The following is a 20,833-nucleotide window of genomic DNA, read 5'->3' on the forward strand; positions in this document are numbered from 1 at the left end:
TGCGGAAAGATAACTGCATAACATTCATATCATTTCGTAAATATATCAACCTCGGTCTTTTATAAAAAATGGATAAATCAGGACACAAATGTTCTAAAAAAGTTCATGGGGCTAACCATTTTCAGACGATCTTTACAACCACCTTTGATCACGGCTAATCCCAACATATTGGCATGGAGTTTTATGTAAGATTCCATTGCCGTATTCTGTGAATAAAGTAATATGAGAGAAGCAAGCAGGATAATATGATGATCATCCATCAGTCTTTCCCTCTTGAGCTCAAATCTCCTGCAGGTAATGTTCAGCATCCAAGGCAGCCATACAGCCTGCAATATTTACAGGACTATAATGTAGAAATAGAAAATTAAAGGCAATAATAAGCATGTTGATCAACATAAAGAAAATAGAGAATCAGATGTGGCTTATCTAACATCTAAAATCAAGTCAAAACAACCCATAAAAGCCTTCATCTACAAAGCAGATAAAAGCTTTTTGTTTTTTCTTGCAATTACGATGATGCCTCCCACATGGCTGCTGATTATACATTATGACTGATAACTAACAAACAAGCAGTCTGATGGGGACATCAGCAGCGTACCGCTCTTAATGTTTTATCTCGTCGTTCAAATTATTATGAAGATATAATTATTTGTTCTCTATAGAATTAAGCGTGCAAATTCATTAATTAGTTCATCTTCGCATGTACGTATCACATCACAGTCTAGGATAAATTATTACGTGTGAAATCCATACGCAGAGTTACGTCCAGATTCCAATAAAAACGTGACATGTGTCCTTGTACACAGTGTGTATATTATGCATATAAGTTTGTACATATTTAGTACATAATTTTGTAATTTATATATAATGTGTATAGTTGTACACACTATGCACAAGGACATGTGTCACGTTTTTATTAAAGTCCGTACATAACTGGACTCCACACGTAATAATTTCTCCTAAGAAAGTGGTTCCCAATCCCACTTCTAACATCAAAAGCAATAATCACCTTCATGCTCTAACGACAGTTCATAGACAGTTGGAAAGTTTCAATTTGTTCCCTTCAACCAAAATGTTTTAAGACTATAAAAGAAGAGTTTTTCAACATTACATATTATAAATATTATTGGATCCAAACATTATTGATTAGGTAGACTTAGATTATATATGCGTGCACAGGTGTCATTTTTAAACTAACATTTCAGATAAAAAGAAAGAGAAAGAATAAAGTAATATCTGACACTCAAAAGACAAGAATCAGAATAGAAAGATGACTGATTAAGCATAAATTGAAAATGTGAAGCCGTCAAAGACAGACTTTAAACCAAAGTGTTGCGTCAATTTGCATTTTTTTTTCATTTTCTCGAGTCTTCTTATATTTGTATACGTGTATAGTTAGCTAAACAATCAAACATACGTGCACAAGTATAAAACAACTTAAATAAAACAAATTGAAAGTTAATTGAAATATATAGTTCCCGGGCTAATCGTACTGTACGAGCTATTGTACGAACACAGTGAAATTTTTGCAAATTTGGATAATCAATTGGTATTAATTAACAGGAAATTAAAATCCAAGTTTTTATATAACTAATCAAAGTTTACGATATATATCGTCATGTATGATCAATTATATCAAATTCAAGACCGACCGTTATCATTTTTTTTTCAAAAAATAAATAAATTCATATTTGAACTAATCATATTGAACTAGTGAGTGAGTGAGTCAAGTCAACTTAAGCTCGACTCAATAAATGGCTTGTGAGCTGAGCTTTATGAGCTACAGAGCCAAACTTGATCTAGCTTAACTCAACTTGTTAGCTCTAGGGTAGCTACTTTAAAAATACTAATATAAAATACATTTAAAATATATTAAAATTAAGAATTTTATGTATAAAACTAATAAAAATATTTAAAAATTGTCTCATTTTCTTTTATGCTAAGTTCTTTTTTTTTTCTAATTTTTCATTCTTTTTATTATTTTATTATAATAATTGTTTGAGTTATAATAATTTTCATTCATTCATAATAAATGAGCAGGCTCGAACTTGTAGAATAAAGCATGAACTTAATGCTTGAACACAATTATTTATTCAAACTCAAATCAGGGATAACTTGGATTCGACTCGATTTGTTTACACACCTATACTAAATGATATTATTTGTACTATATGAAACCTTAAGAGATTTACCTATTTTACGGATGAAAACCGAGTAAAATTGGGAGACCATTTTGTACAATATGATACATATCTTATAGCCCAAAGAATAGAGGGGGTGTCTATACATTCCCGAATTAGACAACATGAACCAATGTCTTATGTTGATAAATTAAACTAATTGTAATGTACGTGCTTAAGCAGAGGACTAATGAGAAACCTATAAAAGATTAGATCTTTAGACAATATGTTGAAAGAAAGTCTGCTGGAAAATTAGAATTTGGAATTTTATGAGATTTATAAATTCAATAAAATCTCTATTGACATCTACTTTGAATGTACGAAATCAGGTCATATAAAGTGAAAGTGTCCAAATCGAAGGAGGGTGAAGAAAAAATTGATGAAAAAAGAATAAAAGAAAACCTCACAAAGCTTTTTAGGAAAATTCAGATTCTGATTCTTTTGTGACTAAAGCCAAAGAGGAGATAAAAAACTTATGCTTGATGGAAAAGGATAGTTCAAGTGACAAAGATAGAGATCAGATATATGACTATATGTATGATGAATTACTTTCTTTTACTAAGAAATTACATGATAGTTATAAAAAGTTAAGTAAAACATTTACACATTTTAAAAAGGAGCATATCATACTAAAAGAGAGAATATCATACTACAAGATAAGAATTCTATTAGGGATTTTTACATACATACCACTTTATTTGTTACATATTACATATTTAACACCTAATTTTTAAATATTACATCAATACCACCTAAATACTATTCTCATAACAAAAGTACCACTCCGTCGAACGCTTCCCTCATTCCGTCTGAATTCGTTAGGAATGCCCTAGCCAGCAGCTCGGCCTCGGCCTCAGCTTCGACGGACAGCAGCTCGGCCTCGGCCTCGGCGGCGGTGGCGCTCAACTCGTACCGACACGTCTACACATCATCATCATTATCATCAGCAGCAGCAACATCGGCATCACAGTGGTGGCGGAGGGAGCGAGAGGAACGATACGATGAGCACAAGCGACTCCTAGCTAGCTAGGTTTGGCGTATCTCGTAATTAATTCCGTGTGATTTTCCAGCAGCTTAATTCCCTACGATTTTATCCTTTTTGATCTCTTTTTTCTTTGTTGAAGCATTGTTTCACTTTTTTCTTTTTTCTTTTTCTTTCCTATTTTACTTATCTGCTTCGTCGATCGACTTTGGTTCTTCTATTAATATTTCTTTAATGTTTTTATCTGATGACAAACTTGATTGAGATGATTAATGCCGATGGAAGCGATTCTTAGCTCCCCTCGATCCCCTTCTTTTTGTGGCATTTCAGGGATTAACTTCTTGTGATAAGATATATGCCCTCATTCCCAGTCTTCTGAATATTAATTAATTATGTTTTACGATTTCAGTTTTGCCACTTCGAGGTAAAGCAGAACAATGTGATATCAGCTTGTTTCTAGTTACAGTTGAATTCTCTCTTCTTTGTTTATATAGAAGGTTTTGATGAAACCTCTGTTCTCCCGCAAAAATCACAGGCCGGAAGGAAAAAAAAACGGAGTGAGGTCGCTCTTTAACGGAGTGGTAATTTTGTTGTAAAAATGGAGAATAGGTGGTAGGAGTGTAATATTTAAGAATTAGGTGTTAAATATGTAATATGTAATAAATAAAGTGGTATGTATGTAAAAATCCCATTCTATTAATAAAAGAATCCTATTTTTTAAAGAAATGGTTTAAAAGAACAAAATCACATGCATGCTAAACTAGACACAATATATAAAGCATTAGAAGTTGAGGTGTTGCATCTATACGTAGTTATGCATTACAGTTTAAGGTAGGAATAGTCAAAAGTACAACAACAATATCATTTATATATCTACTTTCCTAACCGGGTCATTAGAATGCCGTCATTTTATGTGACCAAACAATCTAAGGCGACTCTCACTAATCTTATCTTTCATAGGAGTTGCTCCAACCTTTTCACATATATGCTCATTTCGTATCATGTCTCTAAGAGTAAAGCCACTCATCCACCTGAGCATTCTCATCTTTGCAACTAATATTATGATTCTCTTTTAATGGCCAACATTCTACACCATAAAACATTGCAGGTCTCACCACCATCTTATAGAATTTTCCCTTATATTTGAGGGGGACTTTTCTATCACACAACAAGCCCGATGCATTGCTCCACTTCAAACATCCAACTTGAATTCTACCAATAATATCCACATCTATTTCACCATCACTCTGAACAATAGAAAAAAAATATCTAAAAAGGGTACTCTAATTAAAGACTTGATCGCCCAAAGTCACAATCCCCCACTAGAAATTACACTCTATATATTTGATTTTAATCTACTCAAACGAAAACCTTTGCACTCTAAGTTTGACCTCCCTAATTCAAGTTAATCTTATCAACATAAAGAATATCATCAGCAAAAAGCATACACCAGGATACAACCTCTTGCAAATGACTAGTTAGAACATCCATGACTAAAGCAAAAAGATATGGGCTTAAAATTGATCCTTGATATAACCCAATAGGAACAAGAAAATAATTGATTAATCACCTTGTGTTTGAACACAAGTAACAGCTCTTGCGATCATATCCTTAATGACTTGAATATAAATATTATTAACCCTTTTCAACATTGGTACCTAATTCCTCGCATACTCAAAAACAATCTGTTAGGGCACTGCATGTGCATCATTCTCCTCTAGGAGGAAGAGTTCTTCATCACACAAATTATCAATACATATTTAGTGACCAACTCACCCGGCCTGCAATTAAATCCTTACAAGATAGCAAAATATTTTGAAAAGATTCGAAACAGTAAACATAAAACTAGTGTGTCAATATTCAGGCTAAGCTAATCCATTTAGACTACGTGGACTACTTTTAGCCAACCAATGGAGGATTTAGGATTTTGGTATCGGGAATTAAGACATACTCAAAGGTACTAGTAAGGAAAAAAAAAAAGGTGACCATGAAATTTAATTTTATCTTCATATATTTCCAAAAAAAGGTGAAGTGCAAGAAAAAAAAAATAAAGATTTCTAATTAACCAAAATAAAATCTCTTCATTCAAAGTTCAAAAAAATAATTACATCTCCATCATAAGTCAACCTAGAATCTATCAAATTAGGAATTATAAACTATAGCTTATGAGTTTCGTCACATCAAATGCTTTGAATGATAGAATCTCATCAAATACTCAAGCAATGTCCATGATATAGTTAAGTGCAATTGCAAGAAATTCATCCTTCTTTTGCTACACAATGAAAGCATTCTGTGCTTTGCGATTATATAGTTTCCTAAAAAAGGAAACATGATAAGTAATAGAGCCCAATTTGTACTTGGGAAGGACTCTTGGAAATGATTTGTACCAAGAAAAAAGAAATCAACGACAACTTTTATCAATAATATCTGGAGAATCTTGAGAATGGGTTAGTATAACATTTTCTTACTATAAGCGCATCAAACTTCATCTTGTTAGTTCAATGCATATGTTTATATTGATTTGGCCAACCATTATCACGCTCTAACATTAAATCCTTCCTATGCTATTCTAGGAAAGAACTCATGGAAGATGCACAGGGCTAATGTGAAAGAAGAGTTTCCATGATAATTGAAGACTTGGCATTTGTTTCTTGTACACAACTATGAAAGTTTTCCTGTGAGAGCTATTCCCTTGATATTTAATCTTCAATGAATGAATCAATCGTTTTTTGTTCCTCATATTCATAAACAAATATATATATATATATATAATCAATTAAAGTGAACTTAATCATACTAATCTAAAATATAATTACTAATATATTCAATAATATAATATAAAATTTCACAACATAAAAAATCCACATTTTAAGATAGGATTCCACCATTCCAGCAAAAGACTGAAAGAGAAATAGACCTATTTGTCATGAAATAGTAAACATCATAATTTACAGCTTTGCACGAAAAAAAAAGCGTGAAAGATAAATTATGAAAACTTGCCAACAGGAAGAAAATTGTCTTTTTTAATAAGCTAAAAAATAGACCATTATAAAGCAACATTACTAGACAATGTTCCAAAAAAAAACATCGCAATCTTCTCTCTCTCTCCAATCTACATAATTTACCTATTTGGGATAATTTTTTTTATTTTCAGGAATAAAATAAAATGATTTGTTTTTAATAACAAATTGCTTTGTTCTGAAAATTCTAAAAATCTTCATAGTCCTCAAATCAATAGACACATCCCCAACCCCTAATTGATGGTGATGATGAGGATGGAGGTGAAGCTGACCATGGGTCATTGGGGTTGGGTTACGACATGGAGACCCAATGATTTGATATGCAAATGAAGTACTAAAATGGATACAAGTTTGACCGTGAATACATTTAGTTACCGATGTAGAACTACATGAACATGTGATACTATTAACTTTAAAATTACACGCTTATGAATGAACAATAACAATTATTCAACTTCATACGGTTTAAACAAAAGGTTGGAAACAATAAGGCAATGATTAAACTTAGGCAATCGATTACAAGATAATATTAGGAGCACAAAACAATCAAATCAAATCAAACTTTGCTTACTGGGGAGCTTTCAAGAAAATACCTTGATTAACAGTTAGATTAGTCACTATTAAGATCCCTCACATATGCTCATAATAAGGGCTAGGCGGAGAAGCTTTCCTAACTTCAATGATGCCACAATCGAGGAGTTAGAAGATAAAGTTCGGAAGAGAGTTCACCTTCATCAAGCTTTTGGACTTGATGTAGAACTTCGTCAAGCGTCTGAACTTTGCTCCAATGTTCTTCAAGATCCGGGCGATGATCATCTGTGGGTTCACTTTGAATCAAACACTCCTTGTAGTCGTTAAGGGATTAAACAGCTCGAAGGGATTGAATGTGGTCGGCCAAGGGAGAAGGATTCACATACCCTTCTTAGGTGGATATATCAAGCGAACGAGCCCAAGTGTAGAGAGGATGGTGGAGGTTATGGCTGGCCCTAGAGCACTATTCAATTCCTCATTTGGGTGATGAATAAGGAAGGGCAGCCGATAGAGAATTTTGAATTTAAATTCCAGCAATTATTTAAATCATGGAATTGAATTCTTGTCTAGGTGGTATGCCAAATAAGGCAAGACTTAAGTGGGATTGCAATAGGAATTAATGGTTGCTTTAAGTGGATGAGAAATTGGGGGAGATTTGAATTTGAAACTACCAATATTGGGGGGGGGGGGGGGGGGGGGGACACCTTGATGGAGGGATTGATTTGGTTTCCCAATTGGGAAAGTTTTAATTATGAAAAGAGGTGAGTGGCGGCTAGCTTTAATTGGGGAGAGAATTTTGGAGTTTTATTGACATTGCCAATCATAGAATATTAATTAGGGAGAAAATAAATCATGGCAAATATCTATTTAAATTTAAATTAGCATGATTGGAGAGCTTTCCTATTATAACTCATTTTGTTTAAGGAATTAGGGGGGGGGGGATAGGGTTAGGGATAGGGTTAGGCTAATGGAGGAAAGGGAAGGAGGAGGCGGCAGCTGGGAGGAAGAAGGAGATGAGTGGCAGAGGAGATTGACCGCAAGCCCGGACGTTTCCTGCGACTGACGAGTGATGTTTTGCTCTCACCTAGGGACTTCAAACTCTCCAAGAATTCTCACAAGAACTCTTAGCACTCAGCAAGAGACAGTGCAGGAAATTTTTTTTACATAATCATCATCCCCTCCAAAGACCAAACCATCTAATACATCTACTCTCTCAACTAGTTCTCCAGAAGGTTGACCTTTTATATGACCAAACCATCTAAGGCAACAATCTTATGTGCCACTAGAGTTACTTGTTACGTTAATGAGGGGCTATTTTAGGAAATTTGTATTTGTCCTTTGTCTTTAATTAGGAGTTATGGAGAGATTTTAGCTCTCGTCTTGAATTTGAATTTTATTTGAGATCTAGGTTTTGTTCTTGGGCTCTTGGCGTTGCCGGAGATTGTTGAGAGTATTTCCTTCCTCTCGAATTGAAGGAAAATTATATCTTGCAAGTGCTTTTCGTCTACTAGTGGAATACAAGTGTTTGCTTTGATTTCCTACAAAGTTCTCTTAAGTTTCTCTCAGATTTCCCACTGTTTGGGCTGTTTTCTCTCTGCGAACAGCAGTTTTCCTCTTTGTTTCGTACTAATTGTCGTAGGTTTGCTTGCGAACTCAAGTATTACCTTAGGGTTACTTGCGAACTCAAGTATTTCCTATCATTACTCCAACCTTTTCACATATATACTCATTTCGTATTATGTCACTACATATAAAATCACTCATTCCCTTGAACATCCTCGCCTCTGCAATACATTACAAGGAAACCTCATTGTCACAAATTTATGCATAATTCTTACGAGCAACTAGCATGGAAGATTGCTATCAAAGAAAAAATGTGGAAATGACCAATCCCTACTCAGCAAATGAATAATATCCTTTGTCCCTGCAATTAGAAGCTCTAAATGATTGCTACAATTAGCTATGACTCTGAAACCATTATGTAATGCATCCAATTAATAGCATTCATATGTTTTTTTAAATTATTTTGAGGATCACATAGTTTTGCATAATCCATCTTATAAGTTAATGTTAATTTATAAGACTAAGGAACAAAAATTAGATTGAACTATAAATATAAAATGATGCCAATGAATCCATAAAAATTTGAAATTAGCATGCTCACAAGGTTTTACAAATTAAAATAACAAGCTTGTTCAAAAAACTTTATTTCAAAATTAGCGTTTAAAGTGCCTTTTGTTACACTAAATAAAGCCAAAAAAATTCTATAGAGATCATGTGATTCAAAAATTGATAACACAATCGCTGAGACGCTGGAATACACGAACAAAAATAATTAACCAAACTAGAACGATATAGAATACATGAAAATATCCTTTAGTACAAATTAAGGCCAAATTCTAACGCATTCAATTCTTCTCGATAACACAACCATTTCAAAGAGCCTTCTGGCACTGAAAAACATCATAAGATAATAATAAAGAACTACCTTAAATGATGACCAACAAATTTGTTCTTAAGGCAGAATATTTTAGCTTATTCATCCAAATGTCATAGCATAAATCTCCATGCAAGTTTTGGTGTTTCTTTAATATGAAACATAGACATGGTAAGACCTCGCGAGTTACCTCTTAAATAAGGAACCATCAACTAATGATCCTATACAACTAATGATCTTATCCAAGTTGCAAATTATATCAAGAATATAATTGACATAGTTAGAAGAAAATGATATGCAAAGCAGCAAGCATCATCATTTTCATTAGTCTTATGCTAATTATTTAGGGCTTGTTTCATGAAACCTCATTTTTAATTTGTTCCTAATGACTATAAAAAACTATTTGGGTTCTAAAGCAATTTATATATTAATAATTGCTCTATCATCATAAATCATAATTTCAACATAATTTTTGGAATAAAAGTTCTCCTTGTTGTTTGCCAAATCCAATTTATCGATACAAGATCATTTTTTCTCTGCATCATTAAAAATCAGATGAAGGTCTTTCAAAACTACTTATATTTTACCAATGATGGAGTTAGCACAACCCCATCTCTATAATGGACCTTTTAACCATACAGGCAATTAAATCAGCGATGAAGAGATTTATTAAATCTTGTTCTATTTTCCTCACCTTGCACCATTTTTATCTTATAAATTTATTTCCCATACAACCCTCATAATTTTTTTCTTCTAAAATGTTGATATCAAACTATTTCTCTCCAATCAATTAGCATCCTTTTGATCTCTAGCATTACATTGAATAGATTAGCTCACAATAGTAACATAGCATATCTTATCTTTCTACAAATCTCAATAGTTATATTATCCAAATCGCAAGCTTTATCTTTATACATTTTCTGCAATACTAAAGTGAGTCCTCTTTGCAATTCTTCATAAGTAAGTTTCTTAGGAGTGTCTTTGAGATCGGGTGTACAGGATGAGTTTTTAAGGCAAAAAATTTGAACATGACGGTGATTCTATAGGGAGGGCAAATCCTCCTGAATAAAAATGAAGAACACAAGCATGGGGGTCATGATGACTCTTCGGCTTAACCTATCAAGGTTGGTCTTCTTGTTATGATCTTGTTGAAGGAGTATCCATGAAACTATGAATTAGTGTTGACCAGCTTACTGTATGGTTATTTTCCCTTATGATGAATGCTCCTTAAAGGTGATGTCACCACTTCAACTAAATCCCTTGTTTAGGACCGGTACCTACGAGATACCAATGTAGGCATGTATAGGAATACATATAAGAACCTACTAACCTAATTACCTTAATCACTTATTTTGTTTGATATTAACTTGTCCAAAAGAGCTAATAATATAACTCATGTTCTTCATAGATTAAAAATTTCAATCCTCACCAATCACAATCTAGTGATTGAAATTTTTAATCTATGAAAAACATAAGTTATATTAAAGTGCTTAAAGTAATTAGATTAGCAGATTTCTTGAATGTATGTACCGGTCCTAACCAAGGGATTTGTACGAGTTGTTGAGCGTAACATATATTATATAGACAAGAGAAGTGAAAAATATGCACCAATGAGTTATATTTGATTCACTAGTTTCACAGTTACAGCAAAAACTATGTTACAAATAATGTATTTAAAAAATTAATTTCATACATTCTAATCATCTAAAATCTTTCCTATTCGTGCACTTTGCCCTATAACGACAATGGCTAGTGCATGATTTTTTGTCAGTTCGACATTTACACGCTCTTGTTTTGTATGCTGAGTTTCTTGTACAAACACAACAAATATAATCATCTTCAACATAATTTTTTTGGGTCCGCTGAGTCTGAAGTATCCACATCAGCTTCCACCACGCAACTACTCTTCCCTTCAAGCTGCATGACTTGGCTGTTAAATTTTAGAAAAATAAATTGTCAATTTAATTCAAAATATATAGAAAAACACATGTAAAATCAAACCACTGAATACTTAACAACATATCAATAAAATTTTTAATTTCAGATTGCACCTCTAATAGTAACAAGAGAGGCATATTAATCAAGTGTATAATTTTAAATTAAAAAATACATTAAGCATCCATACAAATTAATTAATAAATGAATGAAAATTTCTTTACTTTATCATCTGACCCTTATATTTTGTTTGAACCTCGTACTTTTTAATCTCGTGATGAAAGCTAATTTTTTAAAAATTATTTAATACCTCTTCAATATATTCAATTTCGGTTCTTCCTTAACAGCATAAATTCTATTATTCTTCATCATTTATAGCAGGTTGAAAAAAAATTAGCACATTCAACATAAATAATTAAAATCAGTAATTAATAAAGAAATTGAACTATAAAATAATATATCAAGTTTAAAATCATTTTCATCTGCTAGCCAACAACAGTCCTAAAGAGCTACCGGTCGTCAGATCAATCTCCCTCTTCTGATCTTCATCTATTATTTATCAAATGTAAATAAATGAGTCAGACAATGGATACAAACTCAAAAACTCTTATGCATCATTATAATTAATGATCATGAAAAATATTCAAAAATGTTACATAAACGACGAACAAATTAACAAGCCAAACTAAATAAATAATATTTTTTCATATCAAATAAAATAAAAAAACCTTTCAGATATTCTAACCAAATCATGATTTTTTCACCATGACGATTGGTCCATTCGGAAGAGTTGCTGCATTTTTTAAAACATTTATTGTAAGGTTTCCTCATTTTATCTGATATAAAAATTAGCATTTATTTGTTTGGCTTGTCAATTTATTCGTCTATGTAACATTTTTAAATATTTTTTCAGGTCATTAATTATGAGGATGCATACGAGTTTCTAAGTTTATATCAATTGTCTGGCTCCTTTACTTACATTTGATAAACAGAAGATGAATATCGAATGAGAAAAATTGATCTAACGGTCGGTAGCTCTTTAGGACTGTTGTCAGCTAGCAGATAAAAAAAATTTTAAACTTGATATCTTATTTTATGGATTACTGATTTTAACTCTTTAGGTTTAATGTGTTATTTTTTTCAGACTGTTATAAATAATAAAGAACAACAAAATTTATGCTGTGAAGGAAGAACCGAAACTAAATATATTGAAGAGATATTAACTAATTTTAAAAAATTTAGCTCTTATCACGAATTCAAAAAGCACGAGGTTCAAGCAGAATACAAATGCCATATGATAAAGTTAAAAAAAAATTCATTTATTAATTAATCTGTATGAATACTTAATATATTATTTAATTTAAAATTAGACACTTGATTGATATGTCACTCTTGTTATTATGTTAGTGGTGCAACCTGAAATTAAAAATTTTATTGATATATTATTCAATATTCAGTGGTTTGATTTTAAATGTGTTCTTTCTATAAATTTTGAACTAAACTGTCAATTTATTTTTTCAAACTTAACAGCCAAGTCATGTAGTTTGAAGATGAGAGTAGTTGCGCGGTAGAAGCTGATGTGTATACTTCAAACTCAGATAACCTAAAGAAAAATTATGTTGAAGATGATCATATTTGCTGCGTTTATACAAGAAACTCAGCATGCAAAATAAAAATGTGTAGATATCAAACTAACAAAAAATCATGCATTAGACATTATTGTTGTAGGGCAAAGTGCACTAATATAAAAGATTTTAAATGATTAGAATGTATGAAGCTAGTTTTTCAAATACATTACTTATGGCATAATTTTTGCTGCAACTGTGAAACTAGTGAATCAAACATAACTCATTGGTGCATATTTTCCATCAAATTATATTTTTCACTTCTCTTGTCTATATAATATATGTTACGCTCAACAAATCGTACAATCCTGAACTGGCTAGCCTGATTTGTGATAAAATTCCAAACCATGCTTGTATGTACCGATCATAACCAAGGAATTTGGTTGAAGTGGTGGCATCACCTTGGAGGAGCATTCATCATGAGGGAAAATAACCACACAATAAACTGATCAACACTAATCCATTCATGGGCAGTCCTTCAACGGGATCATAACAAGAAGACCAGCCCTGATAAGTTAGGCAGGAGAGTCATCATCAATCATGGGCTTGTGTTCTTCATTTTTATTCAGTACTCTCCCATTATGTTCCTCCCTATAGACTCACTATAATGTTCAAAGTTTTTGCCTTCAAAAACTCATTTTATACACTCTATCTCGAAGACTCTCCCAAGAGACTTATGAAGAATTGCAAAGGAGACTCACTAATATAACTTTACAATTTTGGATTAGTTTGCCGGTATGCCTCACTTGGTAATATTTTTATTACTATGTTGTGTCGTATAAAGTCATTCTACTCTAACAAAGAATAAAATGACTCTGAAAGTGAATCGCTCTTGCTATTGGACCCATAATAAAATGTACATACAATGTCTGGCTTTTTGTTGTATGTTTCTAGTATGAATGGAAAATACGTCATTTTTTAAAAAGTAGAGTAACTTAAAAATAATCAAAATGAAGTCTTAATAATTCTTCTCATTTAACTTTTTTATTAATTTTTTCCTTTACACTCATTTAAATTTCTTAATAATTTTGCCTTCTTTTAGTACCTTCATTTATCAAGAAAAAATATTTTATTAACTCTAAATGCACCACACTAGATTTGAATCCCTATAAATATATTTTATTGCCTTAATTTTTTGTTTTTTTTTTTTTGAAATTGAGGGCTTAGCCCGATATTTTATTGCCTTAATTATTTCCACATATCTTTTTGCATTAACAGGTCAATTATAAAAATCATTAAAACTTGTAACTTGGGTTTTTTTTGGACATTTAAATCAATTAAGGCAGACTTAAACACACATCGCATACAAAATACTCGAACCCAAAACCTCTTAGTTGGTATTCTAAGCTCCCAACCAAAAGATCAAGATGAGTTGTGTATAACTTCGGTTATTCATTATCATTTATGCAACCATTCAAACATTTCTATATTTATTGCATGCATTAATAGCAATTAGAACCGTTCTGAGAACTATTGTAAGGGATCACCCAATGAGAAAATTTTTAAACAAATAATTCGGTCACAAAAAATCATATACCTTTCAATATGCTCAGAGCCCACCTACGAATTCCTACATAATAAAATGTTGGACGACCTAAAGCATAGTCACAACTGCGTGATGAACGAACAAGTTCCAATCCTCTGATAAATGGCATGCAGATAACTAACACATCTACATAAAGCTTACACCATGTTTAATTCATCTGGCACAAAAGGAATTGTTTGAGGTTCTCTTGGTTTACTTGACTTGCTTTGGTTGATGGGCATAAAACTGTTAATCAACTTATTTATAGAAATATCCATATAAATCCTATTTGTTCTCTTTGCAACAGTTGTGATGAATCTATCTCTCATATGTTTTATGAATGTGATTTCTCTTTTAACATTTTAAATATTGTATACCCGGGTGCTAGTATTTTTTTGCCTAGACCTAATATTATTCAAGTTTTTAACTACATCCATGGGGATCATAGGCTTTCTATGAATTCTAAATATCATTTTTATTTAATCATTTGTGCTTTCATCTACTACATTTGATGTGAGTGTAACAACAAAAGGTATGGCAATTCCCATTCCTCTGTTATAACTACTTTTAATCTGATTAGGAGGGAAATAAAAGCTAAAATCTCTTGCTGTAAAAATCTAGATAGCCTTCCTAGACACATATGTTAAGTTTGTTCTGATTTTGGTTTGTTATTTCTAGATATGTTGCAATGCTTTATGATCTCTTTGGATTCGTTGGTTGCTATTGCTTGAGCTTTGGTTGCTTTATGTTGGGCGCATTTCTTCTTGCATGCTAGGAAATTTTTTCTATTTGGATAATATGGTGGTGTCCTTCCTCCCCAATATGGACAATCTCTTTGGATTCATTGAGTGTTGTTGCTGGAGCTTGGGTTGCTTTGTGTTAGGTTCGTTCCTTTTTGCCTACTAGGGTAAATTTTCTATCTTAATAATGATGTGACAGCTTTCCTCCCCCATTCTGGATGGTCATCGCTATGTTTGACAACCTTTGAGGCAATTTGGGTCCTTTTTGGATCTATTATGTTGCTGGATGATTATTAATCAACAGGTCACTTATGCTCTTCATTTAATGTTCATTGTCACGGCTGTCTTGGTTGGTATATGCAATGTTTGTATTGGGACCTCATATTTTATTTTCTTGTATCAACTCAGTAAAAATTTATTAAGTGTTTGTGTAGTATTTACTGAGTACACTCAGTAAACCGGATGATTGTCCCGATCCGGACTCCGCACATAATAACTTCTCCAAATGGACGGATTTTTTTGCAAAAAGGCTTGCATTTCGTGAGTCCTTTAGCTTTTGCCAATTTTTTTTGTTTTTTTTAGTTTTGCTCGTTTGGTGTTTTTTGAGGTTGTTGTGTACTTCTTTTATGTGTTTTAGCTTTCTTTTTTGTGGTTGCAACCTCCTTTGGAGGTTTCTGTAATGCTTTTTTTCATTTAATGGAAGTGGGAAATCCCCTATAATTTAAAAATAATAATAAACAAAATGTTTAGCGGCTTACCTGATCCCGCAGCAGTAATAGCCTGCCGATACTTTTTATCCTGCACATCTCCAGCTGCAAAAACTCCTTTCACGCTAGTCCGAGTGGTTCCAGGCTTTGTGACCACATATCCATCTGAATCTAGCTCCAACTGCCCCCCAAGGAACTTGGTTGCTGGCTCATGTCCTATCGCAAAGAACAGACCCGAAACGGCCAAATTTGTTATCTCCCCTGTAACCAAATTCTTCAATTTCACCCCCCCAAGCGGGCCTCCTTCATTCTCACCATAAGCCTCCACAACCTCTGAATTCCACACCACCTCAATTTTTTCATTACTCAAAGCCCTCGCCTGCATGATCTTGGACGCCCTAAACGCATCCCTTCGATGCACAATGAAAACCCTAGACCCATACTTTGTCAAGAAATTGGCCTCCTCCATGGCGGAGTCCCCGCCACCAACCACCACAATGGGGCGGTTACGAAAAATAGGAGCCGCGCCGTCACAAACAGCACATGCAGAGATACCGCGATTCCAGAAAAGATCGGCTCCCGGGAAATGAAGGCGTCGAGCTACGGCACCGGTGGCTACGACGACAGCGTCAGCCTCGACGGCGGTGGAGGAAGAGAGAACCCGGAAAGGACGAGAGGAGAAATCTACAGATTCCACCGTTTCGGAGAAGATCTCCGTGCCGAAGCGGAGCGATTGAGCGCGGCATCGATCCATGAGCTCATAGCCGAGAATTCCTTCGGGGAAGCCGGGGAAGTTCTCCACGTCGGTTGTGGTTGTTAGTTGACCTCCGGCGGCGATGTCGTTGGCCATCCAGCCTTCGAAAAGGATGGGTTTGAGCTCAGCGCGGGCAGCGTAGATGGCCGCGGTGTGGGCCGCAGGGCCACTACCGATTATGCAGAGACGGGTGCGGAGGGTTTTTAGAGGCTTACTCATGGCGGGGGAGGAGGCAGCTGGAGGAGGGGGAGCGGCGGCGGCGGCTGAGAAGGAGCGGGATTTTTTGAGAAGGGAGATGAGTTTTGTATACAAGCACATGGGCTTGGGAGGCTAAAAAAACATTAGGGATTTTGGGCGGGACTTCTGTCCTCCCTGCCTGAGTCCACGACCCTTTCCCTTACCGTGAGAATGGATGGGGAGAGAGGGACAATCAGATTATTAGTAGGAGAAATGCTACTTTTATTCACTAAAGTTAATGTTGTTAAAACCGTTTAATAAGAAAGAAATTAAATTTTTATACAATTATAAGTTTTTAATGTAATGATTACAATTTTTATTTTAAAATTAAGATTTCATTGGAAACTATTTTTTCATGAAATTTTTGTTTTACAAAACTATTTTTTATTTCAAAAATATATATTCCCCACAATTATCTTATTATTATCTTTACAAAAGATTGCAACCGTCCGAAATGAATCATAAGTGTGTCCATATGAGATCATTCATGTGAAGAATACGTCATAATAAGTTATATTAATAGAACAAAATTATGAGTCCATTAGGTAAAAATAAATACCATCTTGATGATTAAAAATTTGAATTATTATTAAAAAAAAATGCAAAATTTGATATTTTGTTTAAATTTTAGTCATCTAAATGAATTTAACTGATATTTTTATCATTCTCAGATCATTTCTTTAACTAATTTGAATTTGGCCAACATTAATAATAATACTGCTTATTTTTTAAATTACTTTTTAGTTTTAATATTTTAAGGTGTAATATTAATCTACAAATTTGTTATATATTATAATTAATAAATTAGAATTTAAATGAGAAAGAAAAAAAATGAATTATAATTTTAAGAATATATAAAGAGTTAAGAAAAGAATACTACAAATCTTCAGAAGATGATAACCAATTGTAGGAAGCAGGTTAAGAATATTTAAAGAAGGTGTTTGGTTTAGGGTTTAGTGTTATGCAATGTTTGGAGTGGTTGGTTTATTATAGCATGAGTGTTGGCAAAGAAAAGTATATGGCCAAGATTTTAAGAATATTATACATATTTATTACTATATTTTAGTCAGTGTGACATAGAAAGTGAGGTTGATCAAGTAATTATAAGAATTTGAGTCAAATCCAAGTAGTCATTGATCCTGAAATGATTCAAGTTGTCACCCAATGAAAATTTATGTTGCATACCCGATTGCTACATAGCGAGCTATAAAGACTACTTATATATATTTTTTATTATTTTCTTATGTATCCCATCATGTATTATCAATCTTAAACATTGCATATCAATTGAGAGTTATTGATTGAGCATAGGCATGACATAATCTTCTACTTTTGGCTAAGACTTCGTACCTTTGGAATTTCTCTATACTTTCTCAATATTTCTCTCACTAAAGAACTAAAATTCTTGGTCTATCACACTTTTTTCTCTTTAAGATTTTAACGAGCTCTCCCACAAATTTAAGTCACTTGTATATTGTTGAAGGCTAGAATATGTGTGACGATGGGGTTAGAAAATTTAGTCTCAACATTGTACGAATATCCAAAACATAATAAGAGGAAAAAAGAAACATCATAATTTTTAAGTGAAAACCCATGAAAAGGGGAAAAACCACAAGGTCACACCTAGTTGAAATGAGTCAACTAGTGTTTAATTGAATTACAAGTGACTGACTCATCCCTGAAATTGAGGACGGTCATATTACAATAATCAATCGTCGGGTTGAAATCTGGTTACAAACAGAGATCAGAAATATGTCAACGTTTTGTGGTCGGGCGGAGATTCGACTTCAATTGACGGTCGGACTGGAATCCAGCATCAATCGGTGATCGGGCAGAAGTTTGGCATCAGTCAGCAGTCGAGCAGAAGTCCTGCGTCATTCAATGGCCACGTGGAGATCCGACGATAGTCAGTGGCCGAGCGGAAGTCCGACGGTGGTCGAGGAGAAGTCTGGTGGCAAGATCGAGGTCCCCCTCATGAGAAATGAGGAGTCTATTTATAATTTTCTGAGAGTGGCATGACCAATAATAAAGAGGAAGATGATTGGTAAATTGGGAGTGGTTTTATTGAATGGTCGATGTTGAATCCCTTGATTGTGAATCATTTATTAGGTATTTGAATATCTTAATGATATCAAAATTCTGTGATCTTGAACTCATTGGATTTGTCTCATCGAGCCGTTCGATTCTACTATAAGCATGTCGCGTTTAAAAATCGTTTGTTAATCCAAATTATGGTTTAAGCCTTTCAAATGCGTTTCGGGTCATTGATTTGGATCCATTTGGACTCTAATTGAGTCGAATCTAATGTCGATGGGTTTGTATTTTCGAGACATTCAGTTCGACTGTAATTTTGCTGAAATTAGAGTTCTAATGGTCCCAATTTTAATTTTTGAAGTTTCCAACTTGATTTTGTTTTGAGATTCATGCCGATCAAGATAATTTTTTTTATTATATATCATATATAACCCTTATATCCAATCTATCTTCTTCAAACTCAATCCAAAATTGTAATATGGTCTTAGTGATATGAAGAACACTAAATGCAATATCCTCTAATGTTTAGTGAGTGTTGATCATGACATAGAAGGAAATTGATTATAGAGCTCTCAAATGAAAGAAAAAGTCCTCACATGAAGAGTGAAATAATGACTTTATCAGCTCCTAATAGTTGCAACACGTGCAGATAGTCTTATAAGGATGATCTAATGAATCATGAAGAATTTTCCACAAACCACTCCTATCATTCAATCCCCTCATTGGTACCATATAAACTCCTCTCCTTTGTTGTCCAAGCATCAAATTTAACTTATTAACAACTTCTCTATGGAGACCCTGAAAGTGCAACCATTGAAGAAGTTTAAGATACTGTTGCATCCTAAAAAATTCACGGTTGTAGTAGATAAATATAAAATTTAATGTCATAACTTTGAATGAAGATCCATCACACAAACAAATAAAAAGGGAGGGTGTAAGAGTCATAGAGACATTAATATTTTTATATGAAAAAACCCTAAAAAGGGAAAAAAATCACGGGATCTAATCCGATTAAAATGATTCCACTAGTGTTTATTATTTATTACAAATGGTGCCTTTTCTCATAGGGAAGGCCTTGGCTCAATGTATTATATAGAGAACATTATATATTTGGGGTTGGAATAATGTAATGATAATTGAGTCGTTCTCAAGAGAATGTTGAATTGTTCATTTGGTTGCCAGGAGGACGGAAGTCAGAGGGATTGTAGTTAGCGAGTGACGGAGGTCGGAGGGGTAGTAGTGGTTTGTCGTTGAATGTCGAAGGGACCGTACTCGACGTGCGACGGCGATAAGAGGGATAGTAGTCGGTGGGCGACGGAGGTCTTAAAGATCATAGTCGGCGGGCAACGGTGGTCGAAGGGGCAGTAGTCGGCATGAGATGATGGTCGGACGGATCGTAGTCAGCGGTGATTATGGTCGATGGCCTGGTGGTGGTCCGACAATCGTCAAGGGGAAGTCCCACGGCCTTCAGCAGTCGAGAGCCAGGTGGAAGTCTTTTTTTAAAGGAAGTCGTCAGGAAGGTCGTGGTCAAGCGACTATTGACGACCAGGTGATGATTAGACACTGGTTGGGAGAAAGTCAAGCAGGGGTATGCGGTCGAGCAGAAGTTTGGCAGTGGTCCGACTACAGTCAAATAGCGGTTTGTCAGTAGTGGTGCCTAGGTGGAGCTTTAGATCTTTGAAACCTCAAATACCTCTCCATCTCCAACCGAAGGTCCAAGCTCTAAGCCCCCCATCATGTAGAGAGTGAGGATCTATTTATAGATTTTCATAAGTGACACACCCCATAAATATAGAGATGATTTTGGACATGTTCGAAGTATTCTATCGGATGACTCGTATTGATTCCCTCGATCCTAGATCATTTTTCAAGTATTTAAGTGCCTTAATGATGCCAGAATTTAGCGATCTTGGCCTCGTTGGATTCTTCTCGCCTAGCTGCTCGATTCGACTATAAGAATGTCATATTCGGATATCATTTTATCATCTAATTAATGCTTTGAACTTTCCGAATACACTTCAGACCCATTTGGACTTGGATTAGACTAATTTTAGTGTTGTTGAATTCATTTCTTCAATACGTTTAGTTTGATGATCCCAAATTTAATTTTGAAACTATACAACTTT

The 20,833-nt window shown here is 34.0% G+C and overlaps 1 protein-coding gene across 1 annotated transcript; it reads right to left on the reverse strand.

The window, feature by feature from the left end:
* Positions 1–16,821, reverse strand: LOC110114593 (thioredoxin reductase NTRB). Its single transcript, XM_020847531.2, has 2 exons — positions 15,734–16,821; positions 1–326 (listed from the first exon to the last, which is right to left on the reverse strand). The coding sequence occupies exons 1-2, from the start codon at positions 16,752–16,754 to the stop codon at positions 280–282; spliced, it is 1,068 nt and encodes a 355-aa protein (XP_020703190.1). The 5' UTR covers positions 16,755–16,821; the 3' UTR covers positions 1–279.
* Positions 16,822–20,833: the final 4,012 nt, after the last annotated feature.

Source organism: Dendrobium catenatum, unplaced genomic scaffold (assembly GCF_001605985.2).
Source record: "Dendrobium catenatum unplaced genomic scaffold, ASM160598v2 fragScaff_scaffold_599, whole genome shotgun sequence".
In the NCBI taxonomy this organism is placed as follows: Eukaryota; Viridiplantae; Streptophyta; class Magnoliopsida; order Asparagales; family Orchidaceae; genus Dendrobium; species Dendrobium catenatum.

Excerpts from the sequence above, each read along its gene's own strand:
- LOC110114593 (XM_020847531.2), bottom strand. The coding sequence starts at position 16,754 with ATGTGCTTGTATACAAAACTCATCTCCCTTCTCAAAAAATCCCGCTCC. Across the intron at positions 327-15,733 it reads TATTACTGCTGCGGGATCAG|GCTGTATGGCTGCCTTGGAT; the intron begins GTAAGCCGCTAA and ends TAAATATTGCAG.